The sequence below is a fragment of the Nymphalis io genome, chromosome 3, assembly GCF_905147045.1.
Source record: "Nymphalis io chromosome 3, ilAglIoxx1.1, whole genome shotgun sequence".
In the NCBI taxonomy this organism is placed as follows: domain Eukaryota; kingdom Metazoa; phylum Arthropoda; class Insecta; order Lepidoptera; family Nymphalidae; genus Nymphalis; species Nymphalis io.
In genome coordinates this window covers 6,022,682-6,042,773 of record NC_065890.1, presented here as the reverse complement: position 1 = coordinate 6,042,773, position 20,092 = coordinate 6,022,682, and the positions used below count along the sequence as shown (strand labels likewise).

Sequence of the window (20,092 nt, the reverse complement as noted above, 5' to 3'; positions counted from 1 at the left end):
TCATCCATATATTATTTGTTAAATTGTTGTTTAAGCTCTATTTTGTATATTTTAAGATTGATTGATTTAAACTGTTGCACTTTGGACATACAAAAGTATCCACGCCAGCGAGTCAAAGGTGCTTCGGTAGCATGCCACACGATCTTAGTACACGTGTTTTGCAAGCCTCAGTCACAGATCTGGCAATCATCACCCTCAATTCTTTTTATTGACAGCAACCGTGATATATTCACGTTTCAAGTATCGCACGATTAAACTTTCGTTACTAGCTGTCAATTTGAATATATAATCTTTTCCTAAAACTATTATTTTCTGCAAGTACTCCGCTATTCCTGCCGAACAAAGGCGACATAACCTGATTTACAAAAAAAAATATTTTTTTAATCTTTTGAGCCTCTAGCGAGGCCTAATTGTAACTTCTGAACTATGGGTTTATTATATCAAATAAAGAAATCAAAAACATTTACATACAGTAAATATTACTTTTTACTTTTAGATTTCTAGTTTAATAATAATAATTCATATATTTGCAAAAAATATTAATATAAATAAAGGTTGAGAATTTTGTCTTAAGATTATATTAGTAAATGTTAGCACTTCATAGAATAAATAACAATGACATTTATAATAGACAATTGGTTACAGACGATGGTGGACCCACGATGACTCTTGCCTCTACATGCTGTTTGATTACGTTTGCGGCGGAGAACTATTCTCTTATTTGAGAAACGCAGGCCGGTTCAGTAATAGTATCGGTAAGATGATTTTAAAACATTAAAATTTTGATATTTATTTTCAGGATATAGATTAAGTAAGTAGAAACTAAAATCGAGCTCGAGATTGCCTAGCAAATTTTCTAACAATTAAGAAATAAAAAACCTTTTGTTTTTTTTTTCATAATATGCTTCAGTTTTCTTTATAGAAATTAATCACATAAAATACTTATAGGTTTCGCCTTCCATCGTTAACCACATCTTGACATAATAGGTTGCGGTCAAGAGTAAACCTATATTCTATAACATATAATATAATACCATCATTGACCCTAATAGAAACCTGCTATCATATTAGTGTTCCCATGTTCAATCTCTTAGCATTTCCAACATTAAAGACAAGTATAATAAAGATAACTATTGCTTGGTCAGACAAAATTTATCAAAAAAGGGTAATGATACTCCAGTTTAAGGAAAATTTAATGATATGCAACATAATATTGGCATAATTAGTAGGTATTTGTATACCTAGTAACTAGTTAGTTATAGAGCATGTTATTTTACTTGGTAGTAGGGCTTTGTGCAAGCCCGTCTGGGTAGGTGTCACCCACTCATCAGATATTCCGCGTCAAACAGCAATACTTAGTATTGTTGTCTTCCGGTTTGAAGGGTGAGTGAGCTAGTGTAACAATAAGCACAAGGATCATAATATCCTAGTTAATATTTTTCATAGAGCTAATGTTTATGGGTGCTGGTGACTTATCGTCAGGTGGCCCATTTGTCAATCCGTCTACGCATTAAAAAAAATTTACATAAAAACTTAAACCAACGAGTGGATTCTTTCAAGGTAGATATATTTCCTGTGTGGCGTTTTGGTGCAGTGATTGATAGAATGACGTCATCGTATTCGTTCCGTGCCAACTTTATTTCATTACAGCAAGTAAAATTTTATAACAGTAGGCACTTCTGTTATTTGAATAAGAATACTAAATCCACTTTGAATTATTACACATTCAACTAAATAGCTTAAAAGATAGAACTCATCTGTACGGCCGTCCTGTTAAATTGTTAAAATTTTAAAATTCTTAAAAATTGTCTTTAAAATAAGAATTACTGTTAATAAAGATTAAATGTTTTACATTTTCTTACGCTGTCACGGAAGAATCGTTTATTTTGGTTTATTGAATAATTATATTTATCTTTATAACGTATTACAAAGTGTTCTTAAATATAAATCAAAGTATATAATTATTAAAAGATTATTATTTAAAGATTCAAGTACATGGTGTGATATTGAAAAGCATATAGTATTAATCAGATCTGAATAGGTGAGTATTTCTGGAGAAAGGACATCGACGGAAATAAGCGGTCAATGACGCGAGCGTCTGTTACTAAATTTCGAATAGCGTGTAGTTGTCCTTGTCGTGTACAAATGTTTGTTGTTAATATTCCGATTCTGTTTATCCTCTGTTGTACCATGAATTTTGTGGTACTATACTGAAGAGCATTTATTATTGTAGCAGCTAATAAAGCGATTGCGGTCAGTCGACTCCGGCAGACGTCGTGACGCCTGCGTCACTCTTTCGTTTGCTTATTATAACCCATTTTATAAATATTTTGTGATCTGATTACGAGACGAGACCACTTCTGGGGTAATTTAAAAAATATATAATATACTTTTATTGTTTGTAGTTTTTACGTTTAGAGGGGTTTTTCAAAATGAAGTAACGAAAAAACCTTTTAATAAATATTTTATTAAAAGGTTTTTTTCGTTACTTCAAAAATATATTCACGGATTATTTCAGTATGAAAACTTTTTTGGGTTATATAGTAGCATAAAATTTACAAGCACACGAACTTGTTGCTGCACAAGTACTTTTAAATTATGTTCATTGCCTAAATGTTAATATATCAGTTTTATTCGTTTTAAATAGATCGTAAAACGATTGTAGAAAAGTGTTTTTGGGTTGAGATTTAAGAAAGCTGCGTTCCATTTCTATTTTGGTTCGTGATATATAAATTTTGTTACATTGGTACTCGAGGGATGTTGCTTTTACTGGTTAGTCACAATTTACGCCTTTAACTGTGTTTCCTTTTACCAAAGAGTTTTTACTTTTCTTTTAAATATTAAACAAGATGGACCAAGCGACTTCGTCCGCATCGATTTTTGCCTTTTTCTTAATTTAGTTCCCAGATTATCTCAATATCATTTTTCTTTACGATCGGTTTAGAGTTTAGACGTATAGGATAACAAACAGATCCACAAAGTTACTTTCACATTTATAATATAATGAAAGATTAATAATATACAAGAATTACTTATAATGTATAACAATTGCTGTATTCAAATAATATCAATCATATTCATCCCGTATTGAAAAAAAAATGTACATGTAAAATAACAGTACAGTAACAGCCTGTAAATGTCTATGGGCTAAGGCCTCCTCTCCCTTTTTTTTTTTGAGGAGAAGGTTTGGAGCTTATTCCACCACGCTGCTCCAGTGCGGGTTGGTGGAATACACATGTGGCAGAATTTCGATGAAATTAGACACATGCAGGTTTCCTCACGATGTTTTCCTTCACCGAAAAGCACGAGATGAATTATAAACAGAAATTAAGCACATGTAAATTCAGAGGTGCTTGCCCGGGTTTGAACCCACGTTCATCGGTTAAGATTCACGCGTTCTTACCACTCGGCCATCTCGGCTTATGTAAAATAAGCGATAAATTAATAATATTGTTATAGATGAATTATTTTCCAAATTCACACGTTTGGTTGTGAATATTGATTAAACTATCTCTATGTCGACTTAACTTACGATTAATATTGTTCTAACAATAATTATATATTATATTAAAAAATAAAACTACAAACCAACTATGAAAAAGTACGATACATTATTTTATACAATATATGTATTGCCATATTGAATACAAAAATATTTTTTAAACGAGTAAGCGAATGAGTGTTTATGGAGGTCTAATGAGATAATTTTTTTTTTTTATATAGAATAGGAAGGCAGACGAGCATATGGGCCACCTGATGGTAAGTGGTCACCAATGCCCATAGCATTGTAAGAAATGTTAACCATCGTTTACATCACCAATGCGCCACCAACCTTGGGAACTAAGATGTTGTGTTCCTTGTGCCTGTGATTACACTGGCTCACTCACCCTTCAAACCGGAACACAACAATACTAATTATTATATTAATATTGCTGTTTTGCGGTAGAATATCTGATGAGTGGGTGGTACCTACCCAGACGAGCTTGCACAAAGCTCTACCACCAGTAAAATTATTATTAAATATTTCTTTTAGAATTTACGTAATAGAAGCGAATACAAAAATAATCTAAATTTTGGTAGTAACGGTGCAAAAAAAGGGATTGACGTTCGCTGCGACCTTAGTCCAAGGGATTACATCGAGGCTGTTATAAAAACAGCTTCACGGAAACTCGGAGTTCTGAACAAGGTGCGGCGCTTTTTCACGCCACAACAACTGTGCCTGCTGTACAAAACACAGGTACGGTCTTGCGTGGAATATTGCTCGCACCTTTGGGATGGCTCCGCTAAGTACCTACTTGAGGCCTTAGACCGGTTGCAGCGACGTGCCGTACGCATTATTGGCGACGTAAAGGTCACAAACACCCTTGAACCTTTACAATTGCGTCGTGAGATAGCAGCACTGAGCGCTTTCTATCGACTGTATCACGGCGAGTGCTCTGAGGAATTATTCTCTCTAATTCCTGCTTCCCCCTTCCTTCTTAAGTCCACGCGAGCTGGTTCTCGATGTCACCGCCTAACTGTGACATCAATTCCATCGCGAACAAAGAAATTTGGCAACTCCTTTCTTTGTCGCACTTCCAAAAAATGGAATTCCTTACCAGCTCACGTATTCCCCTCCTCTTACAACCCGGGTTCCTTCAAACGAGGCGTGAAGAGGCATCTTGCGGGCCGGCAGGGCGAAGGCGGCTAGTGCAGAATGTTTTTCCCGTCTGTACTGGCCGTCGTCGCGTTTGGACTCTACTACCACTTACCATCAGGTGGAGTAGAGTCGTTTGCCCTCCCGGCGATAAAAAAAAAAAAAAAGGTTTTTTTTAAAAAAAAAGGAAATCAAAGAAGTATCAAAATTGCTTTTGCTATGTTTTTTATACCACTATAAGTTAAAACTTGAACTATTACGATTAATTGAAATTATTTAAGTTGAAAAAATAATGAAAACTTGAATATGAAAAAATATGAACTCAATTTCACATTGAGGTGTTTCTATGGTCAAGCATCAAAGTAACTCGATGGTGCCATTTTATTATATTGTCACTATCAATTTTATAAGTACTTAAGCAAAAGTTAACCGATGGTATATATTCGAAAAAAAGCATCAATTTTTTACATATTACCATGTTAGAAACAAGAACACTCATTACGAACTATTTATTCCTTCAGTTATCATAAATACACCAGTAGAACTAACAAATATTATTATTTGTTTATTTTAATATCTTTAATATAATAACTTATGAGATAGTTTAAATTTAATTAAAACAAAATATCATATATTGTTAATTCGATGACAATCGTCCAGTTCTCCTTTTTTATACATATATGCGCGGGAAAACTATTTTTTAACTTTTTTACCGATATTGTTTGGTATGATGTATATGACGTTCTGAAATCGATTACATTTTTATTAAATCAAATACAATATAGAAATATGTAATTATTAAATATATTAAGTGAAGTACATAAATAAGTATTTCTAACATTTATAATGAACAGATAATTTTTAACATAAATTATTTAAGTTTTCACGATTTCGTAGGTTTATAAAACAAAATAAACTATTGCTAAAGCAGGCGTGGGTTTCGCTTAATTTAATATACCACCATTTTAAAAGGCGCAAAATTTAATATTCAGCGCGTGATCTTCGGAGCCTTAATTTGGTGGTTCAAGTTCATTTAGGACAGCGACTTTGAGAAGCGTGATGTCATTCAAAAGTTTATAACCATTACTGACGCTTCTCTAATGCCCACAGATGGTTGACTCATTCGGTCCATAATTCATTTGTTAAATTCAAAGACAACCACTTTATTTCTCGTTAAATATCGAAAAATTGTTGTGGTGAAATAGTAAATTTACTGTGTGGGTGTTGTTATCATTCTAATGTTGTTAAATAGTGTATTTGTAGAGGACAAAATTTTCCTGCGAGAACCAAGAAGCTCTAATAATACACAAAATGACGCCCGACATCGTCCAGCGCTGGCACTCGTCAAAGACTTTATGCACACAAAAATAAACTCATTTCGTTTTCAAAATCATAGCACGACTTTTTTTATAATACGCAAATGCTTAATCTTAATAATGACGCACTCAGGAACATATTTATAACATAAAATAAATATATAATATATATTCATAAATAATCAATTTTGGTAGTTTATTATACTCTCGAGAAGTCATCAAAACTTAATATTCTACATAAAATTAGTGTAGGTGCGTGAGTTTCAGAATCGCGTTCACGTATTAAATATAACTTAATATATCAGCGCAATCAAAATGAATGTTAGTCATGTGAAATATTAAGAAACTTGTAAAAATTGCCTCGTGTAAAGTATTTTATAAGTATTTTTCTGATTATAAAAAAAAACTATGCCTATTACATGTTATGTAATAAAATACAATATCGTTATTAAAATATTAATGGTAACTACGGTATAATACTTTGATGATTATAAGTATTTCTCAACTATTCGGAGGCAATACTTGATATTGTTGTGTTCCGGTTTGAAGGGTGAGTGAGCCAGTGTAATTACAGGCACAAGGGACATAAAATCTTAGTTCGCAAGGTTGGTGGCGCATTGGCTATAAGCGATGGTTGACATTTCTTACAATGCCAATGTCTAAGAGCGTTTGGTGACCACTTACCATCAGGTGGCCCATATGCTCGTCCACCTTCCTATTCTATAAAAAAAAAAAAAAAGGCAGAGATCATTAAACGTAATTTGATAAAAAATAATGACACTACTAACGAAATTTATGTTTCAACGAACGAATAATAACATAAATTATATGTATCATAAAACATTAAAATAGAGTTTTTTTTTACGTCAATACTTACAATTACAATTGAAAAGAATATATAAAAAGGATTTGTAAGTTGTAAGGAGTTCTTTACTAGCGTTATCTATTAGTACGCAGCACTCGGCATTATTTTAATGTGTTTGATGACTTTTGTTACAGGCAATTTCTATGCAGCGGAAATTGTATCTGCATTGGAATACCTTCATACTAGGAATATTGTATACCGAGACTTAAAACCAGAGAATCTTTTGCTTGCAAAGGATGGCCACTTGAAGATCACAGACTTTGGTTTTGCGAAAAAATTGACAGATCGAACATGGACGCTTTGCGGTACACCAGAATATCTTGCACCTGAGATTATACAGAGCAAAGGACACAATAAGGCTGTCGACTGGTGGGCTTTAGGTAAGTTTCTTTTTTAACCATATATTGGACAATTTCTTAGAGAAAAGCGTACAATATTATAAATAGTTTATATGGTATGTTGTTTTTTAATCTGATTTAGATTATCGTCGAAAAAGTGTATAATAAACTTGAAATATTAGTTAAATAATAAGAATTTACCGAAATAAATTATTTTTTATAACAAGTTAACTTGATGCAAAAGTTTTGAACCACAATTAGTTGGGTTATATAATTTTTACATATAGAACAAGTTTTATCTATTACGGAGAATAAAATTCTATGAAACCAACGTTTATTTAATAGCATAATTTAAATGAATTAATTATTATGTGTAGCAAGTTTTTTTTGTTCTTGAATAAAGTTTGACACGCGATGTGACTCATTTCTGTTAAGGTCAATGTAATATTTTACCTTAAAATATTAGGCCTTCTCGTTAGTTGTTTGTGTAAAATAATACTTTTCAATTTCCAAATGCATTTCATTAACAAGCGTAATTTCTATAAGTTTAATAAATAAATAAAAAAAAACAAATATTAACGTTAAATCCAGTTTCAGTGTCATAACGGTAGCCTGTGAATGTCCCACTGCTGGGCTAAAGGCCTCCTCTCCCTTTTTGAGGAGAAGGTTTGGAGCTTATTCCACCACGCTGCTCCAATGCGGGTTGGTGGAATAAACATGTGGCAGAATTTCAGTGAAATTAGACACATGCAATTTTCAGTAAAACACGAGATGAATTATAATCACAAATTAAGCACATGAAAATTCAGTGGTGCTTGCCCTGGTTTGAACCCACGATCATCGGTTAAGATTCACGCCTTCTTACCACTGGGCCATCTCGGCTTTTATAAATAGATATTAATATAAAGAAAATATTCTACAGGATCTTGTATTTCTGTCAATGTTTTATTATATTATTAATGAATAATGACTGTAGAAAGTTGTTTCAACGTAAAAATGATCCATTAAGTGCTGTGGTCACGTAATTTTTATACGACACTTTTGACTTATGATCTAAGTATTTTTTTAATGTTGTTATAATGTTATATTAGTGGCCAACAATATTACGTATGAATTTCAACTGGTTTTTAATAGTTAAATATTACTGTTATTAATGGAAAAGTTTTATCGGTGATAACCTAAATTTGAATTTGTTTTTTTGGTGTCGATTTTATGGATAAAATATTATCATTAATCGTTAAAATATAACGAGTTGTTTTTGTTTCTTCACAGTTTTGATAAAATAAAAAAAGTCCTTTTAATTACAATTCCAAATAGTAATTTTAATGTCCGGGAATGTTTTTTATCGGTTTAGCCGGACCAAGATTCCAATGTCGAGACGTGGAAACTAAATTGATAAAAATATTTACAAAAATTGATTCAGTCGATTTCTCGATTGAAGAAAATAATTTAGGTAAAATTGTGAATATGCTTAATTCTATTCTTAATGGTGAAGAAATCACATCGATAGCACGTTGTTTTTCGCTAATGCGCATGCGCCCGCATATAGTGTGGCGTCTGGCGACATTTAATGTAATGTTTACATTCTAATTATTTAATGTTGTAGTGATTTATTGCTTCGTATGTCTAATTTAAATCGCTACTTGGTGCCAGACTTATAAATGCGTTTAGATAATTTATTGTAGAAGAGCTTGCGTATGATTGTCTGTGATATGTCCTTGGCAATGGAATCGGAAACTCAATATTGATAAATATCGTATTCTAAGTTTATTGTCTTTCACAAATCAAAGATGTCACATTAGAAAATAGATTGAAAAGATTAATTGTTTTAAATAAACATGTTGATCGTAGTCTACAAAATACAACGCTTTACATTCACAATACAAAGTGCAAAGCTATATACTTTAGTATGTACTGTATTGTACTTCATTTTTCAGGAGTTCTCGTGTATGAAATGCTCGTTGGCTACCCTCCATTCTACGACGACAATCCTTTTGGAATTTATGAGAAAATTCTCAATGGTCGCGTGGATTGGCCGCGACATCTTGATCCAGTCGCTAAGGACATAATTAAGAAACTATTGGTACAGGACCGAACTAAGCGACTTGGCAATATGAAGGTACATCTTAATTTTATTTTACACATAATCTTAACTAACTAATATTATAAATTCGAATGTGAGTTCCTTTAAAACCCTAAGCTGTTACATATTTACTACTTCACCGATAAGCAAGGAATTTTGCGTATATGTTGAAAATGACAATTTTAAAATTTAACATCTGCAACCCGCCGAATCCTCTCAGGCAGGCGATCCCGCGGGCGAAAACTAGTTAGACAATACACGCGCTACACAGTTATCCTACTGAATTGCACCGACGAGCACTGCGTACAGCATTGATGAGTTACCGTATTTTGTTCATGTGTCAATATGTTAATTTGCTCGTCAGTAATTAATTGTTTTAACAGCCTAATATACGACGAATTAATTGATAAATCTTTTTATACTACGCTCAATATGTATACGATTTACAACTCGATGTAACTACACCGCATCTGGCACATCTCTAAGAAAGTTCTTTTTTTGCGCTTATTTAAATATTTGACAAACTTGATTTTAAATAAATAAAAAGAACAAAAATTACTTTAATTATTTAAAAAAAAAATACGTTTCATACCACTTCTAAGGAAATAGACAATGATATATATAATGCGATTTCGTTTATATGTTCATTTTATTGTACGACAATAAACGTTGTGTTAACTAAACATTTATAATAATAGATTTTACTAGTTTCTTGTAGGATTTGTTTACTGTATGTGAAATAAGATCTAAAAATATAACGGGAGAAGTTCTAATATTTCTCTATGACTATGCAAGTAGAACAAATTAAAATATTGTTATTTGCAATTTTTTAAACTTTGCTTAATCAGTTTCGTTTTTTTTTATTTTTTTTTTAAATAGCGTGCTTAAATTAAAGCAAATGATTGTCGTCTAAGTGGTTTGTTTTCCAATTGTAATTCAGAATGAAATCTTTAAGCCCACTTTAATTTTGTAAATAAATTGTGTTCTCACACGATTTTTATTCGAGTTTGTACTGCAAAAAAAATTGCCGTACATACTTCGCTTTTAAAGTTGGCTGTTTTCCAGATGTTTCCATATTTAACTCCTAATCTAACATTTTACAAATTGTATTAAAATAGCAACATTTAAACGCAATAGAAAAATAAGTTTAAAAAATTTCAAAATATATAAATTCGAGATTATGTGAAATTTCTTTAATTTACATTATTTATTATTGTTTAAGAAGAAAAAAATAAAGGTACAAAATTGGAAAAGTTAACACCAGTTCGTTTCATGAAGTGGTACGAAAGTTCTGATGCTATTTAGACTTACTTTAAATGATAAATTGTAGTTCAGGAATCAAGCGATGAATTTTAAAATGTAGACAAATACTGCAGTTGTAAAGCCCGCACCGCTTCTATTTGTCATCTTGAAGGTACAAATAACGTTAGAAAACTTTCAAGATTTTCTCCCAGTAAGTGGACACTCATGTGGTACTTTACTTTATAAAGAGAGAGTATGTATTAGGAATGTGTTCAAATGACTGCAGTTTCTAGTAGTGTGACGTTTTCGCCGAGCTTTTTGCTTCGATGTTGCAGAAATCTTTAGAAAGCCATCAGTCAAGTATTCAACGGCGGTATTAAAAAGTGTTCATACTGAATAATATACGAATTTATAACAATTCTATTATATATATTTATAGTTTATGCATCATTAAGAAAAATTGACTATTAGAATATTCACAATCTATAACAATTATGTAAAAATAAACTTTTATGTAATTAATCAGAGTTATGTAAGAAAGATAACATATTATTTTCGAATAAAATAAAACTATTGTATACGCAATAATTTCAAAATACTAACTAAATAAAATCGTGTAGTAATCATAGCCGAGTAAATACTACGCGGTGATAAATTTTATAATTAACCATGTTAAATTACTACGTATGAAAGCCAATAACAACAGAACTGCTTTAATTTGAAACCATTTTATTACTACTTGATAATATTTATTGATGTATGAGGGAGATTGTTTACAAAACCGATTTTAGCTACTATGAAGAAAATTCGTTCGAAATGTTCGTGATTATGTTTCGGTTTATTTTCGATGATTCGGTTGCACATTCATTATATTTGTGATTAGTTTACTTACTTTTCATTTATGTAGCCTTTTCAAGGTCAATATTAATAGTTCTATTTTCTATACATTATGATAATAATTTGTCACAAAATTAAAATGAGAACACTATTAAAATTAAATATTTTTTTAATAACGTTGATAGCATAAGGAAGTTATCCGTTATTCTCCATATTCTCTATATCCGATATTCCGTTATTCATATTGATAACATAATTAGCTAATAGTTTTCAAGTTATATATAGTTAAGTATATACCAATATTCTTGAATACTGTAGTACATTGTATGGATTCTGGGCCCTCAAGTGCATGCAACGCTTGAACGCTTACAGAAGGGCTTACTGTACTTTTTAAGCTTGAACGACGATCATTTATCTCGAAGTGGTTCTGATTCAGCCTTAAGAGTTTTAAACGAACGAAGATAGACCATTTATATCGATTAATTATTTTTACTGCTTCTATTGGTGACAGGAGGGCTGGTTCCTTTTCCACCGAGAGTATCGAATTTGCAAATCATACGAAAAATGCTGTTAGCATTCTTGTCACCATTCAACGTGGTCATGATTTGTACTGTAGCTATTTAAATTTTTTATTTGTATAAATTTAAGGCATTTAATTTATTAAAAAATAAAACTCTTGTAATTCCTTAAAATATATACTCTTATGACAAAAAGAGACACAAAGTTTTAAACGAATATTTTGTTTGCGTACCGTAACCGTAACAGCCTGTGAATGTCCCACTGCTGGGCTAAAGGCCTCCTTTCCCTTTTTTGAGAAAGTTTGAAGCTTATTGTTCTTTCTTTCTTGTTTGCGTAAAGCGATTTAATTAATAAATAAAAAAAAGATTAATTCTTATTTATAAAAGTTATTTAATTATTGTAATATTATTTTCAGTGTGGTGCGGAAGACGTGAAACGGCACAGATGGTTCAAACATATCGATTGGGCTGATGTATATATGAAGAAATTACAGGTAGATTTTCATTTATATATTACTAACATTTTCCATAAACATTAAGAAATATGAAATAAACGAACCTTGTTCCAAATTCAATAAGCAACTGTTTTTAAACGATACAATTATAGGCAAACTGCTGAGGTGCAATACTAGTTTAGCAGTAATAACTCATTTCCTCTCTGGTTACTAAGAATACTAGTTCGTAGTATAGAATTTATAATTAACTTACTGCTGTATATAATAAAGTATTATTATTTACATTTTCTGAGTGCATTAGAGATATACATTGTTATTTATAAATCGTAAAAATACGTGAACATTATCGTGCATATATTCAATATTAAAATAGCAGACAAAACAAACTTATTTCATCCGAAGGTTAGGGTGCCACTGACAAGCAAAAAAACTAAATAGGAAGTCTCACTTTCTTTTTTATTAATTTCTTATAAAGTTAACTGCAAAATATTATTGTTAATAATCATCGAGTATTCTTGTTGCTGTTACATTTTACCCTTTTGAGATAGGCAATGGTCGGTGGCCATACAACCTGGTCATTTGTTTGTTCAATTATTATTGAATGAAATGAAAATTCAATTTTGTATTATATTTATTTATGAAGTAAAAGTAAAGTAACAGCCCGAAAATATTCCATTGCTGGGCAAGGCTCTTCTTCTCTCAAGGAAGTGGCTTGGAGCACCACGCTGCTACAATAAGGGCATGTGGGCGAATTCCATTTAACAACAGCAGGTTTCTTTAGGATGTTTGTCATTTTCGCCATTCAAGATTATAAATGCAAATTAATGACATAAAAAGTCAATAGTTCTAGCTTAGATTTAAACTCGCCGTCTTTTCGGTTATGATCAGTAGGTTCTATCCAACTTAGCCAACTTAGTCATCATGGCTTTCACTAATGTCCAAATCAGAACACTAATCATACATAGTCTACCTCGTCGTGACATTTTATAAATTGTGCGAATGTTTGTTATTTCTAGCCTCCGATTATGCCGTCTGTGTCGTACGAGGGTGACACATCCAACTTCGACGAGTACCCCGAAACAGATTGGAAAGCGGTGCGGTCGCTCGATCCTGACGAATTAAAACTATTCGCTAACTTTTGATGTGCACTAGAATAAGACTCACCTAGTTAAATAACGAGTTAGCAAATGTTTCAACAAACATTTTTAGTGAATCCTAATAATAGTAGATAAAAACGATAAATAAGTATCGATGAGGAAAAATAATAAGGAAATTAGATTCCAGTAACACTGGTAATATTCCAATGGTATTAACGTATCAGTTGAATAAAATGGTATTCATTAAACTTTACAGCGTGTTACAACTTTTGTAAATTTATAAAGTACTATTAAATATATTTAACTATAACTATTAATAACTATTAACGCTATTAAACTATAGCGTCTGAAGGGATAGGGGAGGCAAGTGTGATCTAAATATCTTATACAAGAATATAATTTGTTTTAATAAAAACTATATTTGTTATAATACATTTCGCTGTATTTTCTCAAGAAATTAAGTTGAGGATAGCAAGGAATTACGAAAGAGTTAACGTTGCCTGTTAAGTAAAGTAAAAGTAAATGTCCTACTGCTGGGCTTAGGGCTCCTTTCTTTTTAAGGAGGTTATTCCATCAATGTTCTAATGTACTAGATAGTAGATTTCACATGTGGTAGATTTTCATTCGACGTATGCAGGTTTTCTCTCGATGTTTTGTCTTGATGTCGAGCACTAGATGAATTACAAACACATTCAGTGGAGCTTGCCAGGGTTTGAACCGGCAGTCTGCGATTAAGATTCTTGTGTTCTAAGAATTACGTCATCTTGGCCCTCGGTCTATTGTCTAATTCCCGGTTAACTGTTGTAAATATAATTTTTATTTAGCATATTAAGCGATAGCATTAGTTGTCATAATTCCAATGCTTTACTTAAATTACTGACATGAATCTATTGGTAAATTTTAAATAGAAATGAGTCAGTGTCCAATGCTTGTGATTTATAGTATTAATTATATTTATTCAATAATATATTTACATTACACTAGCTTTTTGTAAATGCAATTTAATTAAGAATGATGCTTATTGAGAAGTTTCATACTTTTATATTATTAATAGGGTAATTATATGTTTATGTAAGGAATTGACATTTTTTTAATTGAAATGTTATTTAGCTTTGGCTTAATTTTGGTCCAGTGTTGCGTTTTATTCCTACTATTATAATTAACTATTATAATATAATTTTTATTTATTGTATTTCATAATTTTGTAATGAATACATATTGTATCTGTAAAGATGAAATAATATGTGTGATGTTACAATATTTAAATCTATCGAAAATGTAAATTGTAAAATAAGATTTAGATCTGTAACTATGTATAATAAACAAAATACAATGAATATTTAAATAATATGTAATCCCAAAGAAATTACCTACTAATAGTAATAACGTCTTAAATAGGTTAAATTATATTATATTGGCGGGCCTTGCATTGATGATGATGTTCGGACGAGGTTTCCATACTCATTTCACGCAACACATATTTTAGTGCACAAGTGTAAGCACCAACAACCTCCATACTGCGGCCTGCTAGTGAAAATTTCTTGGCATGAAAATCTACTAACTTATTAACCCGAGGTTTGAAATTAGTACTATAGAATCTGAAGCCTTATAAACTAGCCACTAGACCAACAGTAACGAGGTCATGTGGCATAGTCTTGAGCCAAAAGTATGTATTTTATAAATCGTAATTGTTACAAGTATTTTATATAACTGTTTCATTAGTTTGAAGCTTGTTTAATGCCATGTATTATGAAGAAGTGATCTCTAAGTCAGACATAGTATTGGCTACTAACATTGTTATAGGAATACCTACTTGATTATCAAATGTCTCAAACGAGCTTTCATTGCGTAAATTATAAATGTAACAAGGTTGTAAAAAGTAGTATCTAGTGATTGTATATATGTACCCAAAAATAAACATTTTATGAAATACAAGCCGACGCGTTTATTTATCTCATTCTTAAGAATATTTTTTATGTCAAATGGTGTATGAATTAAAAAAAAAGACTGAAAAAAAGACTTCCTTTTGATTAATTTATACAAAGTTTTGAATTTAGGTTTCATTAAAGTAGGTATTACGTTCGAAAAGTTTTTAAGTAGGTTTTACTAAAATTATCTCCACAAAATTATTTTCGTTTTGGAGCAGGCTGTGAAGTTGGACTGTAGTTTATTTACTTTAGTCTAAAGCAGACAGCGCGCCGCCGTCAGAGTTTAACGATTGCCTAACTAAGACGACTAATTTTATTTATTTAAATATACGTAGAAGTGATTTAAACAAGATACAATATGTTTTGCAGAATGTTAAATATACTCCTGAAAGATCACCATGTGCACTTTAAATTTATTGTAACAACAGATATTTCAATTATACTTCGATACAACAAAGATACATCGCATTATCTATTGTATTCTTTGTCATCATTAATTAAAAATATAATTTTAATAACAGCATATTTTGTTTGGTTAAGTGTTTTTGCATTTATAGTTAAAAAAAAATAGTCGTGTCGTTGAACGAATCTAGTTAAAATCGAATTCATGTTGTTATGTAAAAACTCTAGATTTATATTAATAAATATTATATAATATTCGATTTTATAAAGTATCTGCAATTATTTGAAAAGATCAAATTAGGATTGCCCTCTAACATGTAGCGCAGTTATCAGACATTGAACATTAAATCGATAACAAATCAGAGATAGTACACAAATATCACACTAATTCAATCGTTGTTGGTTTAGAATTGAGTATTTTATTATTATAAAGCATTTGATTCATCGGATAACGGACTTGGAATAAAATCATTAAATTTTAATTTATAAAATGACTATTCGGCCTTTGTCACCTGAACTCGCAGAAAAGGCTCGGGTGGAGCTGAACGAAGACCCGAATAGAATTGAGAGTGATCTCCAACATATTAAGGACTGGTTAACAAAACAACCGCACTTAAGAGCTTGTACAGGTATTTTTTATTTAGTTATCGTACAAAGATCTGTTAAAAAAGAAATTGTTTTTAATAAATTAGATTTGTATTTAAAAGTGATTATTTTGATTAACTAGAAATTACTCAGTAAATTAATCAAATATATGTATGTAAGTTGGTTAAAGTAAGTAAAAAACAACTTTTGACGTTTCAGATGATCAATGGCTGATAGCATTTCTGAGAGGCTGTAAGTACAGTCTCGAGAGAACAAAGGAAAAGTTGGATCTTTTTTATTCACTACGTAACCTCGCGCCAGAAATTTACAACGTCCAACATAACGATGCAAAATTTGATACATTTATGAATATCGGGTAAAATATATGGTATTACTTATGACTATTATTATTTACTTTGTAACAGGGCTTTGTGCAAGTCCGTCTAAGTAGGTAGCACCCACTGATCACATATTCTACAGCTAAATATTACTTAGTATTGTTTTCCTCCGGTTTGAAGGGTGAGTGAGCCAGTATAACTACAGAAACAAGGTACATAGTATCTTAGTTCCCTAGGTTGGTAGCGCATTGGCGGCGCTTATTTCTTATACTACCAGTGTCTATGGGCAGTCGTGACAACTGACCATCGAGTGTCTCATTTGACAGTCTGTGAACCTATGTTAAATAAGACAAAATATATTAATTAACCTAAATACATATTTTTTTAAGTCCACTTTTAACACTCAATAACTTTACTTATTAATTTATAGCTCATACTTAGTGCTGCTAAATACAGAGACTCCAACATCTCCGCGGACAGCAATAATTCGTCCCGGCACCTATGACCCTGATAAACTTAACGTTGCTGATTTTTACTCTGTAACATCAATAATTCAAAAGGTATTTAAAGACCATATAGTTCTGGATTTTATTACAGATAAACTACAAATTAAATAATCGAAATATTAGTTATATATCCATTGGTATATAAAATAAGTAATGTACTAATGTTTCATCTATTTCTTTGCTGACGTTTGTATACGAAATCCACCGTATATTTTTGGAAAAAGATCTATTTTTAAATTCACCGTTTAATTTTACTGTTGGTAGAGCTTTGTGCAAGCTCTACTGGGTAGGTACCACCCACTTATGAGATATTCTACCGCAAAACAGCAGTACTTGTTATTGTTGTGTTCCGGTTTAAAGGGTGAGTGAGCCAGTGTAATTACAGGCACAAAGGACATAACATCTTAGTGCCCAAGGTTAGTGGCGCATTGGTGATGTAAGCGATGGTTAACATTTATTATAATGCCAATGTCTATGGGCGTTGGTGACCACTTACCATCAGGTGGCCCATATGCTCGTCCGCCCTTCCTATTCTATATAAAAAAATCCATATATTACCACATTTTGGCATATTTATTAATTATAACTGCGTCGTTGTTGTCCTCGTCGTTGATGTATCTAGTTGTATGGTGTGTAGTAATAGGTAAAATATAAAGTTTTATTTTTATCTGGAAATGTTAATTTAATAAATTATATTATTTAATTGTGTTTTTAGATTTTACTTTTTGATGACGACCAAAGTGTAATCTCCGGCAACCAATGGATAATCGATTTAAAAGATGTCAAGATCGGTCATCTGTTGCAAATGACTCCAACAATAATGAAAAAGATGGTGTTTAGCTCGCAGGTATATATGTTTATCTCATATTAAAACTCCAATGTTAAATTTGATTAAATACTTGCAAAGTTAGTAAAATCTTTGAAAGGAATACTCCGTAAATGTACCGCTACTGGTTATCATCGTCATTATGTGCAAGTTACTTATAATGTTATTGTTTATTTCAAATAACTATAGTTATATACGATACTATGATTATAGTAAGTTAATGTTGTCTATTTTAGAAAGAGAGAGAAAGAGTTACATATACAGAGATAGAGATTGAGATTTTTTAAAATAGTTTGGTGGACGGGTAACTGGGCAACCTAATGTGGTCTACACCACTCATAGACATTGGAGCTGTAAGAAATATTAACCGTTCCTTACATTCGCCAATGCACCAATGCACCACCGCCCTTGGGAACTAATGTTATGTCCCTTGGGCCTGTAGCAGTTGTTCCGCGGTAGAATGTTTTTATGGAAAGCTATTACCCATATCAATTTCTTAACAGAAGATTTCCTTCACTACCGAGAACTAAATAAACATACACTTCGGTTAAGAAAATTACAATAAATTAAACCACCTTAATTGTAAACAATAAAAACATACGCAATTATGTATGAACATGTTTTTTTATAGAATAGGAAAGCGGACGAGCATATGGGCCACCTGATGGTAAGTGGTCACCAAACGCCCTTAGACATTTTCATTGTAAGAAATGTCAACCATCGCTTACATAGCCAATGCGCCACCAACCTTGGGAACTAAGATTTTATGTCCCTTGTGCCTGTAATTACACTGGCTCACTCACCCTTCAAACCGGAACACAACAATATCAAGTATTGTTGTTTTGCGGTAGAATATCTGATGAGTGGGTGGTACCTACCCAGACGAGCTTGTACAAAGCCCTACCACCAGTTTTGACTGTACTCTTTTATCTTGGCTTTAGTTAAATAACTTAGTTACTTAATGTTAATAAAAATGATTTATCAACTTTTCAGGAAGCTGCACCAATACGCATGAAGGGAACTCACTTTGTAAATACACCGCCTGCGTTTGAGAGAATATTAAATACAATGAAGGGTTTCTTAAATGAAAAAAATAGGAACAGAGTAAATAATCTATATATATTTCTGTATATTCATGTTATTTTTTAAAGATATAATTTATCTAGAACGAGATTTTGTCTGATAATTTACAATGAATATTTTAATTATGTATAACTTTCTGTGAAAAACTATTATAGACCTTATTAGGGCATCATTATGTACATATATTTTCAACGTAGGAAATCCTCCTACCGTCTAAACTAACTAAACTGTCCTAATTTAAATACCTGTTCCAGCTCTATGTATATCAAAATTACGAAGAATTATATGAAAATATACCTAAATCAATACTTCCTAAGGAATATGGAGGAGATTCAGCATCTATAAAGGAAATAATAGGTAACTTTTTTTTATTTTGTTACATTATTTTTAACTGGTATCATTTTTCTGGTAATGTTACAAGGTCATTTCTGTAATCCAGATTTAACTAGCTTATAGATGAGTCAACAAGCCATTATTATCATTCCAAAATATGATTTTATAATTCACCAATTCGAATTTATAAAAACTATACAACTATATAAAATTTGTTTTACAGATTATTGGAATGCTAAAAAGTTAGAATTTGATTCATGGTTGAAGGAAGACATGAAAAATGGAACAGATGAATCGAAACGACCAGGTAAGCCGAAGACGGCAGAGAGTTTATTTGGAGTTGAAGGATCCTTCAGACAATTGGATTTTGATTAATAATCCAAGGCCTGTATCAACATTTTATGGGACATTAAACGCGTTTATAATAAAGATTGTTTTTCTCTTATTATTCTTCCAGCTTATTAAATAGCTGATAGATTTTTTTATAATATAACCTATATTATAAAATTCTATCATCGTCGAAAATAATTAAAATCGAAAACAAAGCTTAAACCTAAACTAGGGATATTTTTTTATAAACAACCAACTATAAAGATACCAGGGAGTCAATTCTACTAACAAATTGTCACTTAATCGAAATCGAATCGAAGCGTGATCGTTGCCGTTTTTCCGTTTTCCTATTCTTTAATTATCGACTATTGGCA

The 20,092-nt window shown here is 31.5% G+C and overlaps 2 protein-coding genes across 2 annotated transcripts in view; both read left to right on the top strand.

Annotated features, from left to right (window-relative positions):
• Positions 1-15,327, top strand: part of LOC126781278 (cAMP-dependent protein kinase catalytic subunit 3) — a 35,273-nt gene extending 19,946 nt beyond the window's left edge. Inside the window, exons 3-7 of the mRNA XM_050506171.1 lie at positions 646-755; positions 6,952-7,197; positions 9,093-9,274; positions 12,252-12,329; positions 13,307-15,327. Coding sequence (XP_050362128.1) covers positions 646-755; positions 6,952-7,197; positions 9,093-9,274; positions 12,252-12,329; positions 13,307-13,432 — 742 coding nt within the window. The 3' untranslated portion in view covers positions 13,433-15,327. The remainder of the gene's footprint in view (positions 1-645; positions 756-6,951; positions 7,198-9,092; positions 9,275-12,251; positions 12,330-13,306) is intronic.
• A 791-nt stretch (positions 15,328-16,118) lies between these two features.
• Positions 16,119-19,803, top strand: LOC126781161 (alpha-tocopherol transfer protein-like). Its single transcript, XM_050505998.1, has 7 exons — positions 16,119-16,346; positions 16,522-16,678; positions 17,071-17,200; positions 17,862-17,993; positions 18,966-19,076; positions 19,310-19,412; positions 19,612-19,803. The coding sequence occupies exons 1-7, from the start codon at positions 16,208-16,210 to the stop codon at positions 19,761-19,763; spliced, it is 924 nt and encodes a 307-aa protein (XP_050361955.1). The 5' UTR covers positions 16,119-16,207; the 3' UTR covers positions 19,764-19,803.
• The last annotated feature ends 289 nt before the right edge of the window (positions 19,804-20,092 follow it).

Excerpts from the sequence above, each read along its gene's own strand:
- LOC126781161 (XM_050505998.1), top strand. The coding sequence starts at position 16,208 with ATGACTATTCGGCCTTTGTCACCTGAACTCGCAGAAAAGGCTCGGGTG. Across the intron at positions 17,201-17,861 it reads TAACATCAATAATTCAAAAG|ATTTTACTTTTTGATGACGA; the intron begins GTATTTAAAGAC and ends TTGTGTTTTTAG. Across the intron at positions 19,413-19,611 it reads ATCTATAAAGGAAATAATAG|ATTATTGGAATGCTAAAAAG; the intron begins GTAACTTTTTTT and ends TTTGTTTTACAG.